Source organism: Trypanosoma conorhini (assembly GCF_003719485.1).
Source record: "Trypanosoma conorhini strain 025E chromosome Unknown Tco_14.4_contig_00170, whole genome shotgun sequence".
NCBI lineage: Eukaryota > Euglenozoa > Kinetoplastea > Trypanosomatida > Trypanosomatidae > Trypanosoma > Trypanosoma conorhini.
Window position 1 is genome coordinate 15,695 of NW_021704260.1, and position 16,402 is coordinate 32,096.

At 56.0% G+C, this 16,402-nt stretch overlaps 11 protein-coding genes across 11 annotated transcripts, besides 12 other annotated features; 1 reads left to right on the top strand and 10 right to left on the bottom strand.

Moving 5' to 3' along the window:
* The first annotated feature begins 64 nt into the window (after window positions 1-64).
* Window positions 65-94: a microsatellite.
* A 168-nt stretch (window positions 95-262) lies between these two features.
* Window positions 263-1,918, bottom strand: Tco025E_03667 (Small Surface Antigen; the record flags this gene model as incomplete). The annotated part of the gene is made up of 1 exon (XM_029370585.1): window positions 263-1,918. One exon carries the CDS (start codon window positions 1,916-1,918, stop codon window positions 263-265), a length of 1,656 nt encoding a protein of 551 aa, XP_029229263.1.
* A 562-nt stretch (window positions 1,919-2,480) lies between these two features.
* On the bottom strand, window positions 2,481-3,860 carry Tco025E_03668 (uncharacterized protein; the record flags this gene model as incomplete). Its single annotated transcript, XM_029370586.1, has 1 exon — window positions 2,481-3,860. One exon carries the CDS (start codon window positions 3,858-3,860, stop codon window positions 2,481-2,483), a length of 1,380 nt encoding a protein of 459 aa, XP_029229264.1.
* Window positions 3,861-3,911: 51 nt separating this feature from the next.
* Window positions 3,912-3,935: a microsatellite.
* A 45-nt stretch (window positions 3,936-3,980) lies between these two features.
* Window positions 3,981-4,011: a microsatellite.
* An 86-nt stretch (window positions 4,012-4,097) lies between these two features.
* Window positions 4,098-4,123: a microsatellite.
* Tco025E_03669 (uncharacterized protein) lies at window positions 4,124-5,743 on the bottom strand (the record flags this gene model as incomplete). Its single annotated transcript, XM_029370587.1, has 1 exon — window positions 4,124-5,743. The coding sequence occupies one exon, from the start codon at window positions 5,741-5,743 to the stop codon at window positions 4,124-4,126; it is 1,620 nt and encodes a 539-aa protein (XP_029229265.1).
* Window positions 5,744-5,934: 191 nt separating this feature from the next.
* Tco025E_03670 (uncharacterized protein) lies at window positions 5,935-6,318 on the top strand (the record flags this gene model as incomplete). Its single annotated transcript, XM_029370588.1, has 1 exon — window positions 5,935-6,318. One exon carries the CDS (start codon window positions 5,935-5,937, stop codon window positions 6,316-6,318), a length of 384 nt encoding a protein of 127 aa, XP_029229266.1.
* A 150-nt stretch (window positions 6,319-6,468) lies between these two features.
* Tco025E_03671 (putative NADH dehydrogenase subunit NB6M) lies at window positions 6,469-6,990 on the bottom strand (the record flags this gene model as incomplete). Its single annotated transcript, XM_029370589.1, has 1 exon — window positions 6,469-6,990. The coding sequence occupies one exon, from the start codon at window positions 6,988-6,990 to the stop codon at window positions 6,469-6,471; it is 522 nt and encodes a 173-aa protein (XP_029229267.1).
* A 394-nt stretch (window positions 6,991-7,384) lies between these two features.
* Window positions 7,385-7,419: a microsatellite.
* Window positions 7,420-7,668: 249 nt separating this feature from the next.
* On the bottom strand, window positions 7,669-8,298 carry Tco025E_03672 (DPCD protein; the record flags this gene model as incomplete). Its single annotated transcript, XM_029370590.1, has 1 exon — window positions 7,669-8,298. The coding sequence occupies one exon, from the start codon at window positions 8,296-8,298 to the stop codon at window positions 7,669-7,671; it is 630 nt and encodes a 209-aa protein (XP_029229268.1).
* A 17-nt stretch (window positions 8,299-8,315) lies between these two features.
* Window positions 8,316-8,352: a microsatellite.
* A 478-nt stretch (window positions 8,353-8,830) lies between these two features.
* On the bottom strand, window positions 8,831-9,238 carry Tco025E_03673 (DNA-directed RNA polymerase I/III subunit; the record flags this gene model as incomplete). Its single annotated transcript, XM_029370591.1, has 1 exon — window positions 8,831-9,238. The coding sequence occupies one exon, from the start codon at window positions 9,236-9,238 to the stop codon at window positions 8,831-8,833; it is 408 nt and encodes a 135-aa protein (XP_029229269.1).
* Window positions 9,239-9,247: 9 nt separating this feature from the next.
* Window positions 9,248-9,332: a microsatellite.
* Window positions 9,333-9,373: 41 nt separating this feature from the next.
* Window positions 9,374-9,402: a microsatellite.
* Window positions 9,403-9,564: 162 nt separating this feature from the next.
* Window positions 9,565-9,597: a microsatellite.
* A 250-nt stretch (window positions 9,598-9,847) lies between these two features.
* On the bottom strand, window positions 9,848-10,990 carry Tco025E_03674 (putative translation factor (SUA5); the record flags this gene model as incomplete). The annotated part of the gene is made up of 1 exon (XM_029370592.1): window positions 9,848-10,990. The coding sequence occupies one exon, from the start codon at window positions 10,988-10,990 to the stop codon at window positions 9,848-9,850; it is 1,143 nt and encodes a 380-aa protein (XP_029229270.1).
* Window positions 10,991-11,520: 530 nt separating this feature from the next.
* Window positions 11,521-11,550: a microsatellite.
* A 41-nt stretch (window positions 11,551-11,591) lies between these two features.
* Window positions 11,592-13,223, bottom strand: Tco025E_03675 (mitochondrial DEAD box protein; the record flags this gene model as incomplete). The annotated part of the gene is made up of 1 exon (XM_029370593.1): window positions 11,592-13,223. The coding sequence occupies one exon, from the start codon at window positions 13,221-13,223 to the stop codon at window positions 11,592-11,594; it is 1,632 nt and encodes a 543-aa protein (XP_029229271.1).
* Window positions 13,224-13,655: 432 nt separating this feature from the next.
* Tco025E_03676 (centrosomal protein 76kDa) lies at window positions 13,656-15,563 on the bottom strand (the record flags this gene model as incomplete). The annotated part of the gene is made up of 1 exon (XM_029370594.1): window positions 13,656-15,563. One exon carries the CDS (start codon window positions 15,561-15,563, stop codon window positions 13,656-13,658), a length of 1,908 nt encoding a protein of 635 aa, XP_029229272.1.
* Window positions 15,564-15,632: 69 nt separating this feature from the next.
* Window positions 15,633-15,677: a microsatellite.
* A 125-nt stretch (window positions 15,678-15,802) lies between these two features.
* Window positions 15,803-16,222, bottom strand: Tco025E_03677 (uncharacterized protein; the record flags this gene model as incomplete). Its single annotated transcript, XM_029370595.1, has 1 exon — window positions 15,803-16,222. The coding sequence occupies one exon, from the start codon at window positions 16,220-16,222 to the stop codon at window positions 15,803-15,805; it is 420 nt and encodes a 139-aa protein (XP_029229273.1).
* An 8-nt stretch (window positions 16,223-16,230) lies between these two features.
* Window positions 16,231-16,255: a microsatellite.
* Window positions 16,256-16,402: the final 147 nt, after the last annotated feature.

Here is a 16,402-nt window from a genome sequence, read left to right on the forward strand (position 1 = left end):
CTCGTGAAACCGCCATGGGCCCTCCAACAGAAGCCCAGCCGCAGACCACATCGGGGAGGCGCCGCACCCAACACACAAACACACACGCACGCACCCCCTCGCCGCGGCCGTTAAATTGCGGCGGCAACCGCCGCGAATTGCGCTTATAAACCGAGCTGCAGGAGGAACGCAGCCCAAGGCGCGAGAATGTCTCGGCACTCGGTGTTCTGCCCTGAAGGGGTGAGGGAGAGAATGGCTCCCGCTCCGCACCGTCGGTAGCCGCTCATGTCGGCGCCGCCCGGCGTCGTGGAAGTAACTCGCCAATCGCCCTTCCCGCTGAGGCGGCTAGTGCTCGCAGCTGCTCACCACGCGTTCGACGGCGGCGGCGCTGCGGCTCCACGTACTGCAAATTCCTATCCTCGGGTGGTGTCAGTAGCCGCTCCACCGCCTCGCGGAGAAACAAAGGAAGCGGGAGATCGTTGAAGTCCACGTCCAGCAATAGTCGCATCCCACCGACAATAAAAAGGGCCGTGCAGAATAGGAAAAAATTGATGATGGCCTTCAAGGTGAATTTGAGGTCGCGCCTGTAAGAAGGCGGTGACTCCGCATAAAATGTCTTGGAAGAGGTGGATAGCGACGCCGTCGTCGCGGTGCTGCTGCTTAGCAGAAAAGAGGTGCCGTGCAGGCTTTTGCTGTAGAAGCTGCTCGCGCTGCCACTGCCACCGGAAGCGGGGTTGGGGTCCAAAGGGGTGTGTCCCGCGGCTCTGCCTACTACTTCCACGACGCCCAGGCACTTTTCCCTGCCCCTGTTGCGAAGGCAGGTGTCCGCCTCTCGACCGTTGCTACTCGCGCTGCCGTGGGCAGGTAGGAGTGAGCCGGCGTCCAAGTCGCCCCCGAGGCTCGTGTGGCTAAAAAGCGCCTCCCCGCCGGGGCCCTGGAACAGCAGCGGGCAGGAGCGTGACCGGCGCGGCGACACACACAGGTCGTCATCTTCCAACGCCTGCGCAAGTGGGGACCGCAGAAGAAACGCCTCCAAGTGAATCCCGCGGCCACCGCTGCCGAGATCCCCATCCTTTGCCGCATGCTTGGCCTGGGAGGGCAGCCTCGCCACGATAGGCGCGACCCCCAGCACCCACGCGTGTCGCAGCAGCCTACTCGCCGACCATCGTCGGGCGGGCAGCGGCTGGAGCATGACGGAGAAAAGGTGCTCCAGGCTAGGGGGGACCGGGCGCGGAAAAGTGTAGGTTCCCGCCCTGACTGCCTGCGCCAGCGCCTCGGGGCGGTTCTCGCTGGCCTGGAAGGGGTACTTGTTAAAGAGCATGACGTACAGCGTGACACCCGCCGCCCACACGTCGACCTTGCGGCCGTCGTAGTGGGGGTCCTGTTGCAGCAACTCCGGGGCGCAGTAGTTCGGCGTCCCGCAGGCGCGACGAAGCAGGCGCCCGGGAGGCGCGTAGCACGCGAAACCAAAATCGGACACCATCAGCTGTGTGTGCTCCGCGTTCAGCAGCAAATTCTCCGGCTTGATGTCACGGTGGACTATGTTGCAGCGGTGGAGCAGGCTAAGCCCGTTGAGCAGCTGCCTAAAGATACGGCAACACCACTGCGGTGACAGGCCGCCGCGGGCGCTGCGGATGCAATCAATCAGCGTCCCCCCCTCCACGAGGTCCATGATGAGGTAGTAGTTGCGCGCCGACACCAGCTTGTCCACGAGGTTCACCAAATACCGAGAGGACACCAACAACTCCATCGCATTGATCTCACGCACCACGGCCTCATGCATGTTGTTCGCCTCCGCCACCGCCCGGTTCACCACCTTCACGGCGTAAGCCCTGCCGGTGTTCAGGTCGACGCAGCGGTACACCGTGCTGAACCCGCCCTTGGCGATCGGACTGCCGATCCTGTAGCGGTGGTCGCCAAGGGTTTTTCCCATCGACATCGTGGCCGGGGAACACCCGAGCGCCTGCCCTGCGCTACTCCGTCGGCTTGGCTCGGCTTGGCTCGGAGGCGAGATAGAGGGAGGCGTTCCCCCGCCTCGCCCTCGCGTGTCCTTGCAAAGCGCGTGGGCTGCACCTCACGGACGGAGCGCAAGAGTGGGGTCGAGGCGCCGTCGAGGGATGTGTGTGTGCGTGTGTACGGGGCTCCTGCAGTGACGTTAAACCCCGCGCTTCCGCTCGCCCGCGCTGGGAAACGCAAGAGGCAGTGATAGCCGCACCAACAGCCGCAGCGCGGGGGCCTGCTTCCTTTGCTAGGGCACTGGCTGCTACTGCCGTCGTCGCGGGGCAGGTGGGCAGGTGGGGAGGCGCAGAAAAGCAGAGAAACGACGCGTAGAACAGTGACAAGACCACCAGCAATCGCCAGCAGCACAGGCAGCGAAGGCGGTTGGGATGAGAGCGGCGGGGCGCAATGCGTGCCAGCAGGAGAAAGAGAGGAAGCAAAGACTAACGCTATACTGTATTAGATATTAGAAACATAGATGGATGCAAGTTTATGGCCCCCGCTCAGCTTCCGCGGCACTGCTGCGCCATGGTCAAGCTCTGCATCAGTTTCTCGCGCCACTCCCGCAGGAAGTTTTCGTCGCCCTTAAAAAGGTCAGGGTGCAGGAACTCCAGCGGAAGCCCGCGCTTCGCCAAGGACTCTTTGGTCGGCGCGAGGTCGTCACGCTCGGAGGCGACGACGAAAAAACGCCGCTGCTGCTGCGTCCCCGACGTGTCGCCGCGCCGGCGCCACACCTCCACGTGACGGTTCCAGTTGGCGACGTCGCGAAACAGGCGGAAGAAACTTACGGAATCGCACAGCACCTCCTCCTCCTCCTCCTCCTCCTCCTCCTCGTCGCTCGCGTCGCTCCCGCCACCACCGGCGTCCGCGTCCTCGGCGGTGGGGTGCGTGTTATTGGTGCCGTCCGCCTCGAGGATGAACGGAGAGGCGCACGCCGGGCCCCTGAGGTCGTGGGGAAAGCACCGCACCGCGGCGCTCAGTAAATACACCGGCAGCGACGGACTCTCAAAGAGCAGATCAACCGCCAGCAGGACGACCACCGACTCCGTGCTGGGGGCGTCGCTCGCAGCGAAGAATTTGGCCGCCTGCCGAAGAAGCGCCGTGCGCAGCCGTGCGTTGCTCTCAAGGGACCTCTCCAGCAGCCTGGCGTGCGCAACGTGGCGCATCACGGTGAGATAGTTCTCCTCGTGCGTGGCCTCGTCCCACGCCATCAACGCAGGGAAGCAGACATCCGTCGCCCGCTGACTGATGCCTGCGTACAGGTGGTTCGCCCACGCCTCGGCACGGAGCTCTCCGGCGGAGGTGTGCAGCCGGTACGGGAGAAACGCGCGGAACTCGCTTGCCTGATTTCCGCCCAGCGCCTTTGCCAGCGTGACCTCCACCTTCGCGGACCCCGCCGCCGCCGCGCCCCGGAGCTGGTGGTGCACGTCCCGCAGGAACTTTGGGGAATTGCGCATCGCAATGAACACGTCGCGGGGGGATAGCAGCGTGGGGGTCCGCGAAAACACCGCCCAGCCGCAGTCGTCGGCGACAACGCTGCGTCCGCAGAGCACCACCCCGTCACCGTCGCCGTCGCCGGCGACCACGCGCAGTGCGTCGGCCACCCACCGCACCACGTCGTCAAAGCGGGGCGCGGGGTGCGTGTCGTCGGAGTCGGCGCCGGCCTGCGTGCGCCAGACATCCTCCCCGACGTACGTCTCGTACTCCTCGGGCGGCCGCGCCTCCACCGCCAGCGTGGGATGCCGCGGAAGACGCGTGTCATCGGAGGCGAGGTACTGGACGAAGGGGTGGGCGGCGTCCAGACGGAGCGTGCGGTGCGGAACTGCATGGCGCTGGGCGAGAGGGGCGCCAAGGACGCAGGAGAGCGGAACGCGAAGGTCCATCACAATTCGCTCCCGCTGCCGCTTCGCGCAGGTGTCACGCCACTAAATAAAACGCAAACACACACACACACGCACCGGCAGCAACCCAGGAGAAAGTGTACGGGTGAAACACGGGCAGACATATATAAGTAAAATAATAATAATAATAATAGCAGCTGACGGCACCGCAGTCTTCGCTTCGAACCCGCAACACCTCTTCTATGGAAAGCGCGGAAGCAAAGGTGCGGCAGGCCGGTTGGGAGGGAGGGAGGAAGCGAGAGAGGTCAAAAGTGTCGCAGGAGAAAATCCTCGTAGAGTGCGATTTTGTCGGTCATCTCCTTCAAAAGGGTGTCGTCCTCCGTGTACACGCCCGACTCCAGCAGCCGCTGCTTATTCGTCCGCAGCTTCTTGACGAACGCCATCATCTCCTCCCGGGCCGACTCCCGAGAGGCGGGTGGAAGGGCCGCCCGCGACGCCTGGAGAAAATCCTCCGGCAACGGCGGCGCGGCCGCGGCGGGTGGGAGCGGGGGCAACGGACCCCGCGTGAGGTCGTCGCCCACGGCCTCCCGCGGCACGCCGCGCCGCTCCTCCCGCTCCGCGATCCAAGACTCTACGTCCGCGTAACAGTAGGACGAGGAAACATCGACGCCGTCCTCCTCCTCCCCCCCCTCGGCTTCGGGCCGATCCTGCAGAGGGCCGTGCGGCGGCTCCCCCGACTCAGGCTGCCCCTCGCTCCCGCGCTGCGTCAGCGAGGATAGCGTGGTGTTGACCGCGTCTCCGCCAGCCGCGGCTCGCGCACTGCCTGACACGTGCGACGAATGCGCCCCGCCGTGGTGGGGCTGCGACACCTCCGCGTAGACTAATCGCGGCCCAGCTGGAGCAACGCCGCCCGCCTTCGCCCGACTGCCCTTCTTTTTTTCCTTGCCCCGCAGCTCACGCAGACCCTGCGCCACCTCCGCTTGCAGCTCCTTGAGGAAGGCGGCGGTGGGGTCAGCGCCGGCGCTGCCGCGGGTGGCACCTTCGGCAACCTGAAACCCGAGAAGGTCGCAGCGGTGCACGTCGCCGCCTGCCCCGCCTCCGGCCTCAAGTGCGAGAAGCTGCTGCCGCCGCTTGGCTTCATCCAGCCGTCGGTGCTCGGCATCCAGCAGCGCCCGCTCGCGCTGCTGCCACTGCTGCTGCAGCTCACTGTAACGCCGGCTGAGTTGGCCCAACTGATCCCGGCACTGCTTTGCCGCCGCCTCAAACTGGTCACGCTCCTTCCGTGCGGCCGCCAGCTCCGCCTCGCGCTCCTTTAGCTTCAACTGCAGCGCCGCCACCGCCGCGTTGGCTGCCGCAGACTCTTCTTCCAGCCGCGCCACCCTCGCCTTTTCCTTGTCATCGGCGACGGTGCGGGCCAGGTATCGCTGCAGCGTGTCGTGCTCGTTCTCCGCCGCCCGAAGCCTCTCCTCGAGGCGGGCGACGGTGCCCTCCCGCTCCCGCGCTTGTGCCTGGAGCAGGCCCTCACGCACCACGGCCTCCTCCAGCTGCCGGCGGGTGCGGCTCTCCACCGCGAGCAGGTGCTGCTCGTGCTGCTCCGCCACCTTCACCCGCCGCGCCTCAAACACCGCCTCACGCGCCTCAAACTGCGAGATGCGCCTCTGCAGCGTCTCCTCCCGCAGCTGCAGCCGTTGCGCCACCTGCTCCAGCTCCCGGCGGAATGCATCCAACTCGCCCAGACGCTCCTCCTCCTTCTTTCGCACCTCCGCCGCCACTTCCCTCCTCAGCCGAGTCTTCTCCTCGCCCAACTCACTTCGCAGTCGCGCCTGCTGCTGCGCCTTCCACACCTCCAAGTCAAACGCAGCCGCGTACTCTTCGGTGCCGCGAAACGCGGCCGCAACAGAGCCAAGGTCAGCATCCGCCTCCATCGTGGCCGGCTCGCTATCTGTTCTCTACGCTCCGGCGAGGAACATGCTCGATGCGGTTATGGGCAGCGGTTCGAGGGAAGAAAAAAAAGTAAAAGGGTGTCACGCATGCACGTCAGACAGAAGAAGGGATAGAAAAAAAGGGGAGAGAGGGCGAGCGAGCGCCAAGAGAGAAAGAACAAAAAAAAGGTGGAATGCTGCAACGCTGTGCCTGTGTACTGATCTTAGTATTCTTTTTTTTTCCGGCTGCTTCCTTGCACCGTTGTACTTCGCTCTCACTGATGGTTCCTTGCTGCCACCTAAGTAATGGCTGTCGCCGCCGTCACGCGACACGGACGGCAGCCGTGGGAGACCGCAACGCGCGTCTCCGCGCCATCCCCCCCTCAACTGCTGCCTACACGCGTGTGGAGGACAACGCCGTGGGAGCCGCGCCCCGCCTTTTCGCCCGCGCCTCGTGGATGCATCCCCCGCCGATGTCTGCAGACGAGCCACGCATGCACGCAGGTGGGACAGCCGTGCATACGACGCCCCAACTCACACAGGCGCCTTCCCCCGCCCCGCCCCGCCCCACGCACTAGCAAAAAAATCCGTTCCCCACATCTCCCGTTCCCCCCCCCCCACAAAAAAAAAACCCGTTTCCTCAGCCTCGCCCAGAACACCCATGCAGAAGTCTGCACCACATACATACGCATGTGTGCGTGTGCGCGGCCTCCTCTGCCCCGCCGCTTCTAGAAGTACCCAATCGTCCAGTTATAGCTGAACAAGGGGCCTCCAAATTTCGCGTACGGATGCATGAGCACATCGTGCAGCGGTGGACGCCAGACGTCGTCGTGGTAAAAGAACTTGCGGAACTCCGAGGTCAGGCCTACAAAACCCTTGTCAATAAGATTTTCCTGTTCGTAGCGGTGTCGCTTGTAGCTAGTTATGAGGCAGCGGAGGTTCACCTCTGCCTTTTGGTACGGCAGGTGCGCGGCCTGGCGCTCCGACCACTCAATCATCATCTCCATGTTGTAGCGTTCCTTCTCCGGTCGAAGCCATGCCCCAAAGAGCGAGAAGCCGGCGATCATCGCCATCACCGTGCGGCCCGTAAACCAGCGCTTGCCGTACACCGGGTACACCCGCACTGCGGGGTAGCCGCCGGGTATCACGCGCTCCTGCCGGTACGCCTGCCCGCTGAACCACGAGTAAAAGGCCTTGGTGTCCGTCGGAACCGGGTCCCGCACAAGCCGCGGAGCCGTTTTCCGAAGCATCTCTGCCCAACCCCCCTGGGCTGCCTGCGAGCGTGGGCCCTCCTACACTACTGCCCGCTCCCACGGCGGAAAGAGACTCCTACTGCCACCACCCACGACCTGGAAAACCAGCAACGGGGAGTATCCCACTTGCTTCCCTGTTGCTTCTATATTTTCCTTTTTCTTCCGCACCCTTTACAATTTGTCAACCCAGAGAGAGAAAAAAGGAAACAGGGAAGCAACACAGACGCACAACAACAATAAAACCAAAAACAAAACCAAAAAACGATACCACGCCGCTGAGCATACTTTCGTCTCTTGCGCTTCGGGCGCTGCTGCTCCTTCGTCCCCGCCTCGCCGGCAGGACGGAGGCTGTGCGCGGCGGCAGACACGCAGGGAGGAGGAATGGAAGTGCCACACGCAAACGCAAACGCAAACGCACACGCACACAATTACTGCTCGCCCCCCCCCCCCACCCACCCCATGTGATGCGTGAGGCGACACCACCGGCGAACCACGGCAAAGGGAGACAGAAGGAAGAAAAGGAGGAAGAAAAGGCACCCGATGCTGCGCCGCAGCGGCAGCGCGGTCCAGCCGTACGCACCGGAGACATTGAGGTGCAGGAGGCGGTGAACTGAAACGTTTCCCCTCACCTCTCCCACTCCGCAGCCGTCGCGGCCGCCGCCTCCCCTCTTGTCCTCACTGCTGGGCACAGCCACCGCCACCGCCACCGCCATCAGCGCCCTCTGCAGCATCTATGCGCCTCGCTGGCAGAGCGGCTCTTTCTTTTTTGGCCGCCGCGTCCGCTGCTAACACCGTGAGGTGCTTTTTGTAGCGAATAATCAATGTGTTGTGCTGCACCTCGTAGGAAAGGTGGACGGGGTCAAGTGGAATCTGGCGCCGCTGCAGCTCCGGGATGGCCAGTCGCTTGAAGTACTTCCTGTTGCTGGTGCGCACGACGATCTCCCCGGCGTCCCCGGGCTGGCGGTGCTCCACCGCCACACTAAACACCTCCCGCGCGTAGGGCAAGTTGCGAATGCGAAACACGTGGTACTCGGGGGTGTCCTGCCGCACGAGTTCGGGGCTGCCGCCTGCCTCGACCAGCAACTCCCTCTCCAGGTTGCGCGCGCGCGTCTCGCTTCCCACCTCCACCTGCCAGTCGCCGAAGTTCCCGAGCGCCGTCTTCGCCCGGCGCTTCCGAAGCAGCAGATCGTCGGTGATGACGTCGTACTCCTCCACCATCTCGCTGCCGTCGACAAATTTGGAGGTGATGCGCTTTCGCTCGTTCACAATCACCGACGTCTTGGGCTCCGCGAGGACATCGGTCATTTCCTCCCACCGCAGCGTCTTCGCTTTCCTTCTTCCTCCTCGTCTTCTTCTTCTCGGGCCACGGACGCCGCCACGGCAGCGGGTACTGGCGGCAGTAATTGTTATCTGTGTGACCGCACGCAGGGAAGGAAGAAGCACACATGTCTTTACGGGCCTCCTCCCCGCAGCCACGCCCATACACACACACACAGGTAGATAAATAGACGGGCAAGCGCCCATCACAGCAAAGCCACTCAACACCGTCAGCTCGTGGTGTGTGTGTGTGCGGGTTCATTAAGGATGTATTATTACACGGAATTAGTGCGAACCTCCTTTGGACGATAGTGAGAGCACGCAACTCACCCCACGCCCGCCACACGATATACGCAGACAACGCACCATGCACACAGACGCCTGAGTGTAAACAAATACCAAAAAAAAAAAAGACGGTGTAACAGTGCCGCGTATACCACAGGAGGAGAGAGAACACACTCAGAGAAACACACAAAACAAAAAGCGTGACAAAGAATCCAACACACTCCGCGGACGTCGCTTAATACTCTTCCTTTGCTCTTTCGCGCCTTATCCCATGCATGCAAGCCTCAAAGCTTTGCAGCGTCTGAGTACATATGTCGGCCAGGCGTTCAAGCCCCTCCGCGACCGCCTCCACAGCGTAATCCGTGGACTGAACGTGAAGAAGCATTTTCGCCTCCAGTGGGTGGGGAATGGAGTAGCCGGCGCTTGTCACCTCACTGTTTTGCATGAGCACGTGCCGCAGCGGGTTTCCCAAGGTGTGGTCCTCGTGAGAGAAGGCAATCGTCACCGCGGACTCCGCGTCTGTGAGTCGCTGCAGCTCTATCTGCACCTTCTGCTCCGCCGAGGTGTCCACCTCGTCACCCTCATTCTGCCTCTGTATTTGCTCCTGGTGCAAAATAAAGGCGTCCCTGGGGTGAAACGCCATGCTCCTAAGAAAGCAAAAACAAAACACACACACACACACTAAAACGACAACTACAGCGTGTACACACAGAGGCTTACACACACACACACACCCATAAATATATATATATGGGTGTGTGTTTATATGTGATGTCAGAAAAACAAAAAACAAAAAAAAAACAAAAAGGCAAACAGGGCTACTACCGGGGAACAAGCCCGAAAGAAGGGAGTAGGACGGAGTTCTGAAACAACCACGCACACACACACAGAGAGAGAGAAAGAGGGGGAGCAAGCTCAAATAAAAACTGGTGACGATTGCCCTAAGTTTATTATAGTCGCAGTTTCGCTTTTTGTTTTGTTTGTTTTTTCGTTCTTGGTTTGCGGCAATGCTTGCTTTTTCTCGCTTCAACTGCTCAGTTTTCGGCTCAGCGGGAGAGGGGGGCCCCCAACTCCAGACCGCGCACGCGCGTACGAGCCACGTCGCGCTTTTTCTCCACCTTCGCACTACAGGTGTAGAGATATGTACTTCAACAAACACACACAAAAAAAAGTGCAGTAAACAACTTCAAATATTCAATCAAAACCCGCAGGCGCGTGTGAGTGTGTGGGTGTGAGCCTTCAGCGCCGTGTTTCACTGCGTGCGGATGTGTGCGACCTGACCAGAGGCGGCGCGGAACAGGCGGTCCTCCACGGCGTCGAGGAGCTCCGCGTCCACCGCGGCATGCGGCCACTCGGATACGAGTGGGAAAAGCACCAGCTTCGCCCCAGGAATAGTCTCCGTCCACCGCAGCGCATCAAACACGGCGAAACATGCCTCTCGCACCTGCGCCTTCGCGCTGAGGTCGCGATACGCCAGGCACCCCGCCTGAAGGGGCTGGAGGTGGCCCCCAAAGTCAATGACTACCGTCTGCCGTAGCGCAACCTCCGTCAATGCGGCTCCAGCAGCAGATGAGGAAAACTCCACCACCACCCCCGCCGGTTGCGCAGGCGCATTGGCAGCAAAACTACTCGGCGTTAGCAGCCTTGACGGCACGTTGGGTGAGTAGTGCGTGAGTAGCTGACCCGGCCCATCCATCGCCTTTTCAGGAGCGCCGTGGCGCGAGCGTGTGTCGCGAATCGTAAGGAGCGGGTGAAACTTACCTTCAAGCGCGCGTTGCACATCCGTGAGTGAAACCCCGCCTCGGCGAAGAATTTCAACATTCTCCACACTGTTCACCTTTACCACGGTGGACTCAATGCCAATGTCACACTGTCCACCGTCAATAACCAACAGCGAGGGATCCTTCGGGCCCAGGTCCTCGAGCACATGCGCCGCTGTTGTGGGGCTAACGTGACCAAATGTGTTCGCGCTGGGACCCGCCAGAGGAAAATCCACGAGCTGCAGCAGCTTTAGGGCTACGGGGTGGCGTGGAATTCGCGCGCCTACAAATCCAGATCCTCCCGTTACCGAATGCGGCAAGGAAGGGTCCGCCTTCAGCACAATGGTTAAAGGCCCCGGCCAAAGTGCCGTTCCCAAAGCCCTGGCCAATTTCACCGCCGCTGGATCCGCGCGCACGTCCCACATCGCCACCGCCTTCTCCACATCTGAAACGTGGCAAATCAAGGGATCGGTCAACGGGCGCCCCTTCGCCGCAAAAATCTTCTTTACTGCTTCTTCATTAAGGGCATTGCCACCCAAACCGTACACCGTCTCCGTTGGGAAGGCCACCAAATTCCCACGCGTCAATGCATCCACAGCTTTCTCCAACTCCAATTCACTGATAATCTTCGCCATGAGACGGACGCTCAAGTCTCCTTCCTTCCCACCACGGTAACCCAAGAAGGCAACCCCTCCCAGGGAAAACAGTCGTTAACAAATAGACAAAGAGACACGCAGAGAGGGGTAAAAAAAAAACATAAAGATAAAGCGAGTGAGACGCATATTAAGAAAGAACACCAGAAACAGGCATGAAAGTTTTTGCACTTCCTATTTCATGCTAAGCATGCTTGGTTTGTCAACTGTCATGAAATGTTTCTGAATAAGTCTAAATGACCTTCTTTTCTTTTTACTTCCTTTTTTTCCGCTTTTTTTTTTCCTCTTCGCGCTACTGATTGAGTCCGTCCACGGAGGCACACACACACATGCAGGGCAGCCTAATGTCATGAAGCAGAGTAGCAAATACGTTAGCAGTGTTAGCCGCAGGCTCAAAAAAAAACAAAAACAGAGCGCTTCCCCAAATAAAACCCAAAGGCACATTACCTGCGCTCCACTGCTGTGATAAATTTGTAACGAAAGCGCATAAACAGAGAGCAGCATAAATAAGGAAGAAAAGCACAGACAAAGACAGACACAAAATCTCTTTCTTCGCCTCAATATATTACTTACTCCTTACTGATTACCAGCCAGTACCTTGAGACATCGCGCGGCCCTCCCGCTTCGGGCGATTGTAGCCTCGTCCAGACCTTCCTTTCCACGACCGCTTAAAACTACGACTCTCTTCATATTCGGTGTGCTTATCAGCAAGGTCTAAAAGTCTTTGCGGGACCTCCATTCCACACTTATTCAAGTATCCCACAAGATCTCTCGCTAAAGAGCCATCGGCGTGACCAATAAATGTGAAAGAGTCTCCCGTGCGACCAGCCCTTCCTGTACGCCCTATTCGATGGCAATAGCTGTCAATGCCCTTGGGCGCAATGAAGTTAACGACACAAGTGACGTCAGGGAAATCGATCCCACGCGAAGCAACGTCTGTCGCCACAAGTATACGGGTTTGATTATGCTTGAACCTACTCATGACGAAGTCGCGTTGTCGTTGCGGCATCCCACCGTGAAGTATGCTAACGTTTCGAACGTGTATGCCTAGCATTTTTGCAAGCAGATGCGCCGCATTTTCTGTGTCGGTTTGCCGTTCCACAAAAATCATCATCTTTGCCGTATTTTCGTCAATGGTTCCATTTTGAATAAGTGAAACGAGAGCCTCCATCCGCTCCTGGGGGTGATCTGCAAATAAAACGTGCTGTCTAATGTTGTTATTTACCTGCAAACCCAAGCCAGCTGTACCTGCTCGGATGGTGTATCGCTCCTGTGAAAGGTATTCACGTGCCAACTCCTCAACTCCCTTTGGCCACGTAGCCGACCACATCATTGTCTGGGTAGGACGTGAGGGATCGGCGTAACTCAGTATCTCATCAAGCTGAATCTTGAATCCCATGTCAAGAAGACGGTCTGCCTCATCAAAAACCAAGAAAGACATATGAGCAAGTGTTACATCTTCATTCTGCAAAAAGTCCTTTAGGCGCCCCGGGCACGCTACAAGCACATCGCATCCTTTGTGTAACCGTCGGGCTTGTACTTCTCGTGGGGCTCCCCCATAAGCCTCACACACTCGAATAACCCCAGAGCTCAACTGAGAAAATACCTTTGCCGTTTGCTGCACAAGCTCCCTAGTCGGGGCGAGAACGATTATCGTTGGTAACCCATCTGGACTAGGCTTAAAGTGCTTCAATGCCGGGACTGCAAAGGCCACCGTTTTACCAGATCCAGTTGGGGCCAAGCCAATAAGATCATGTTTTTTCTCTAGGATTGGAATCGTGTATGCTTGAATGGGGGTTACCTTTGGATAACCCATCTCATCAATCCCCTTGCTTAACCAATCCGGCGTATTCGTAATTTCGGAGAAATACTGAATAGGTGTGACGTGAACTTTAGTTCCACTTGCATCGATGACAGAAACGTCCGATGCAACTACGTTAGGGGCTGCCTCCGAGAGTTCCGTCGGGGAGACGTGCTGGACTTTGACTGATTCAGTGCCTTTAAGGGCAGATGCGTAGTCTTTCTGCAAAACAGAAGCCGCTGCAAACGGATCCCAGCAATCTGAATTATCATAGGTATGTGAGGATGGGGTAGGATGTCCCACAAAGCGTATAGGCGTGCTAGAGACGAAGTGACTAGCGCAACCAATGGACAGACGACTCCACGGCCACTTCGAAGTGGAATAGACTCTTCTGACGTACCTTAGAGCTCTCATCTCTCAATACTCACTCACCCCGGCCTTGTGACTCCTGTTTTTTTTGATGCTGTTTTTTTTTACTTTTTTGCCTTTGTGTGTGTGCGTATGACTGAGAATTGGAAGGTTGAGAACTATGATAATTGCAGTGAAAAGAAAACAAGAAAAAAAAAATCACACCCAGAGAAAGAAAAGGAGCATTAAAAATCAAAACAAGAAGGAAAGGTCTGTTGCGTATATCAAACGTCTTTGTCTCACTATTGTTTTTTTTTTATTCTTCTTCTTTCACTTTTTTGTGTTGGTCTTCCGGTTTCTATTCCCTCCGTGGCTACTGGCGCCAGGAACACAACACAACCATCTGGTTGTATCCACAGCAAAGCAAAAACAGACCCTACATATGCCAAGTGGTGAGATTTTACTCTATTCGTTTCCACACAATTCAGAATCGCCTGCTCAAGCAGGGGAGGACGCATAAGCTGCGGCCAGTATCACCCAAACAGAGAGCACGGCTTCAGGAAAGGAAAATATTTTCACCTGAACAGCCAAGTTAAGATTATCGGCTGTTAACTCTAGAATCTCCTTTCCAGAAGCACTACTTTCAAAAGCTGCAAGTATCTTACGGCTGTTCAAATGCGTTACATTCACTGGGACACCTTTAAAGGTTTTTCCCTCACCAATAACACCCTTTACACAATTTTCAAAAAGCGACAAATCCTCTGGGGCACCATTGCGTCGATGACCCTCATAGGCGCAAAGAACTTGCCGGAGAACATAGGCAAGCGCCTCATCAAAAAGTGTAATAACCCCCCGAATATCACGATATTCCGTAATCTCTGTTATCAATGAAGTTACAAGTTCCTCTTCCAGAGATTTTGTGTCGATTGGAATCCATAGAAGCGAAGGATTGGGGTATTTAGGTACCATACGAAGCTTTAAAGGAGTTAACGGTTTCCACAACTCTTCATTGTCAAAATCAAAAGAAATCGTGGTAACAATATCTGAGGGTTGAATATTTGCATAAAAAGATCGATGATTGAACACCGAACCTAGAGTTTCCACTTGATGCGCATCTGTCAATGTAAAGCGATTTCCCGATGTTGGTTCCCACAGCAACACTTCAAAAACACCAGCATTGAGACGCTTACGAGACACAACAAACATTATTGTTGTGCCCTTTTTATTTGTTCCAACAGCGCAGTAAGCATCCAAGCCAAAGCCAAGTAATAACGAACAGAGAAGTGCCGCATGATTACAAGGCTCTCCTCTTCTTTGAGATAGGAATGTAAACATTGAAAGCCAACAATTTCTTGAACTGTTATTACCTAACCCACCAAGAAGCACTTCTTGAGTTAGGTGTTCCTCATCTGTCACGGCGATAAGAGAAACAAACCTTGCTGCTTCAGCAGGGGTGTCAATTCCATTCTCTGCACGAATGACAGAGACAAAGTGAGTTGTTGGAACCATCCTCCCGTTAGAAGTAGAGGCAAACACCTTTACCTTTCGTTGTTTATGAATAGGTCGAATCTCTTGAAACTCCATCCACCAGCGACGCGCGTATAAAAGAAACTCACGGTCAGCTGAAGTAATGGCAGATCTTTGTAAATCTATTCTAGATGCAACATCTTCTTCTGAGAACCGAGGGGCCTTATTAGGCAACAGCTCTAGCTGCAACTCTAATATACCAGCAGGAATACCTGGGTTGTCCCCACAGAGTTCAACAGTTAAACCAAGGTAGCCTGTGCGCAAAACTCTTCTCCAGTCAACAAGATTTTCGCCAAGCATCTTGGCACACGTTAAAAGTCGTTCCTCCCCAAAAACAGCTATATGAAGCGGAGTTGAAATCTGTATCAAATCGGCGGCACATGAACCAAAAGATTTGTAATCAAGATCTATAAGAAACTCATCTCTAAAAGGAGGATCCACTGCAGCTTTCTCCGAAGTCGATCGATATCGTTGTGATCCAAACTGTACTGCCACATACATCAAATAGTCTTTGGCGAAACTTGGGGAGAGGTCCAAGTTATCAACAAATGCTTTCCCACCAGCCAGTCGAAGATGTAGATAGTATTGACCCGGAAGAAGTTTCCATGCATGAGCTGCATTTAGAGTCTGCGCGAGGCTCAGATGTTTCTCACCATGTAACCGATCTAGTAGATCCTGAACAAGTCCTTTTTCTCGAATGATCTTCATTACATCAGCAGAAGAGGTTGGATTTAAGGCATCCCCGGGATTTTCAGAGACATAAGAGTCTACTATATCACGAATCTTAGAATAAACGCTTGACTCTTGTAGGAATGTGTGAACAGCTCCACGGAGTTCCTTAAGACGTTCCCCATTTAACTGGGAGGGATCAGCTGCCATTTTAACTTTTATATACATAGACAGCAGACAGAAAGAAACGGGGGAAGGGAAAAAAAAGCAACGGAGCTTTAAAAAATAAATATAAATATAAATAAATAAATAAATAAATAAATATAACGGAAATAACAAAAAAACAATAATACGAGAGCGTTTTTACAAAACTTGCAAAGAGAAAGAAATATAGTACGTAAGATGCTCCACCGTGAGAACAACACATATTTAAAGCACAGAAGATCCTTTCAAACCCATTCCTCCTCTGTTTGTAACCGGACAAAAAAGAGGAATCCAGAGCAAAGGGCTAAAAGGACACTCTGGGCTACCAGAAAAACGCCGGGCCATGCTACGCTCGCGTTGGAATATGGGTCGATCGCCTTCCAAAGAGAAACAGCGAAACCACCAAATGTCAACAGTGCGCCAAGGAAAAAAAGCACTTTTTCGCGGGGCACCCCGATTTCCTCAAAGGAAGCGTCCGCGTCAATAACTGCCTTTGCGTCCGTGATCCTGAGAAGGAGCATGCCACTAATGATCATAATTGCGGGTAGCCACATCAAAAAGTTGTACGGAACTCCAATCCGCTTCGCAGTGATAAAACCATCAGCAAAAGCAAAACAAGACAAAGAGAATAGTGCCCCCGCAGAAAAGAAGAGTACTCGACGCATCCCTTCTATGTGTGTGTGTGCGTGTGCGTGTGTCTAAGCGTACTAGGGTGTTTCAAAGACAGTTTCCTCAAAGGAAAGGGGTAAAAAAAAGCCTTTTTTTTAAAAAAAAAAGGTGAATAAGGGGCAACCCAGAACCATTTCCAGAGACACAAATTAGCAACCGTTAAAACTCTTTAATCA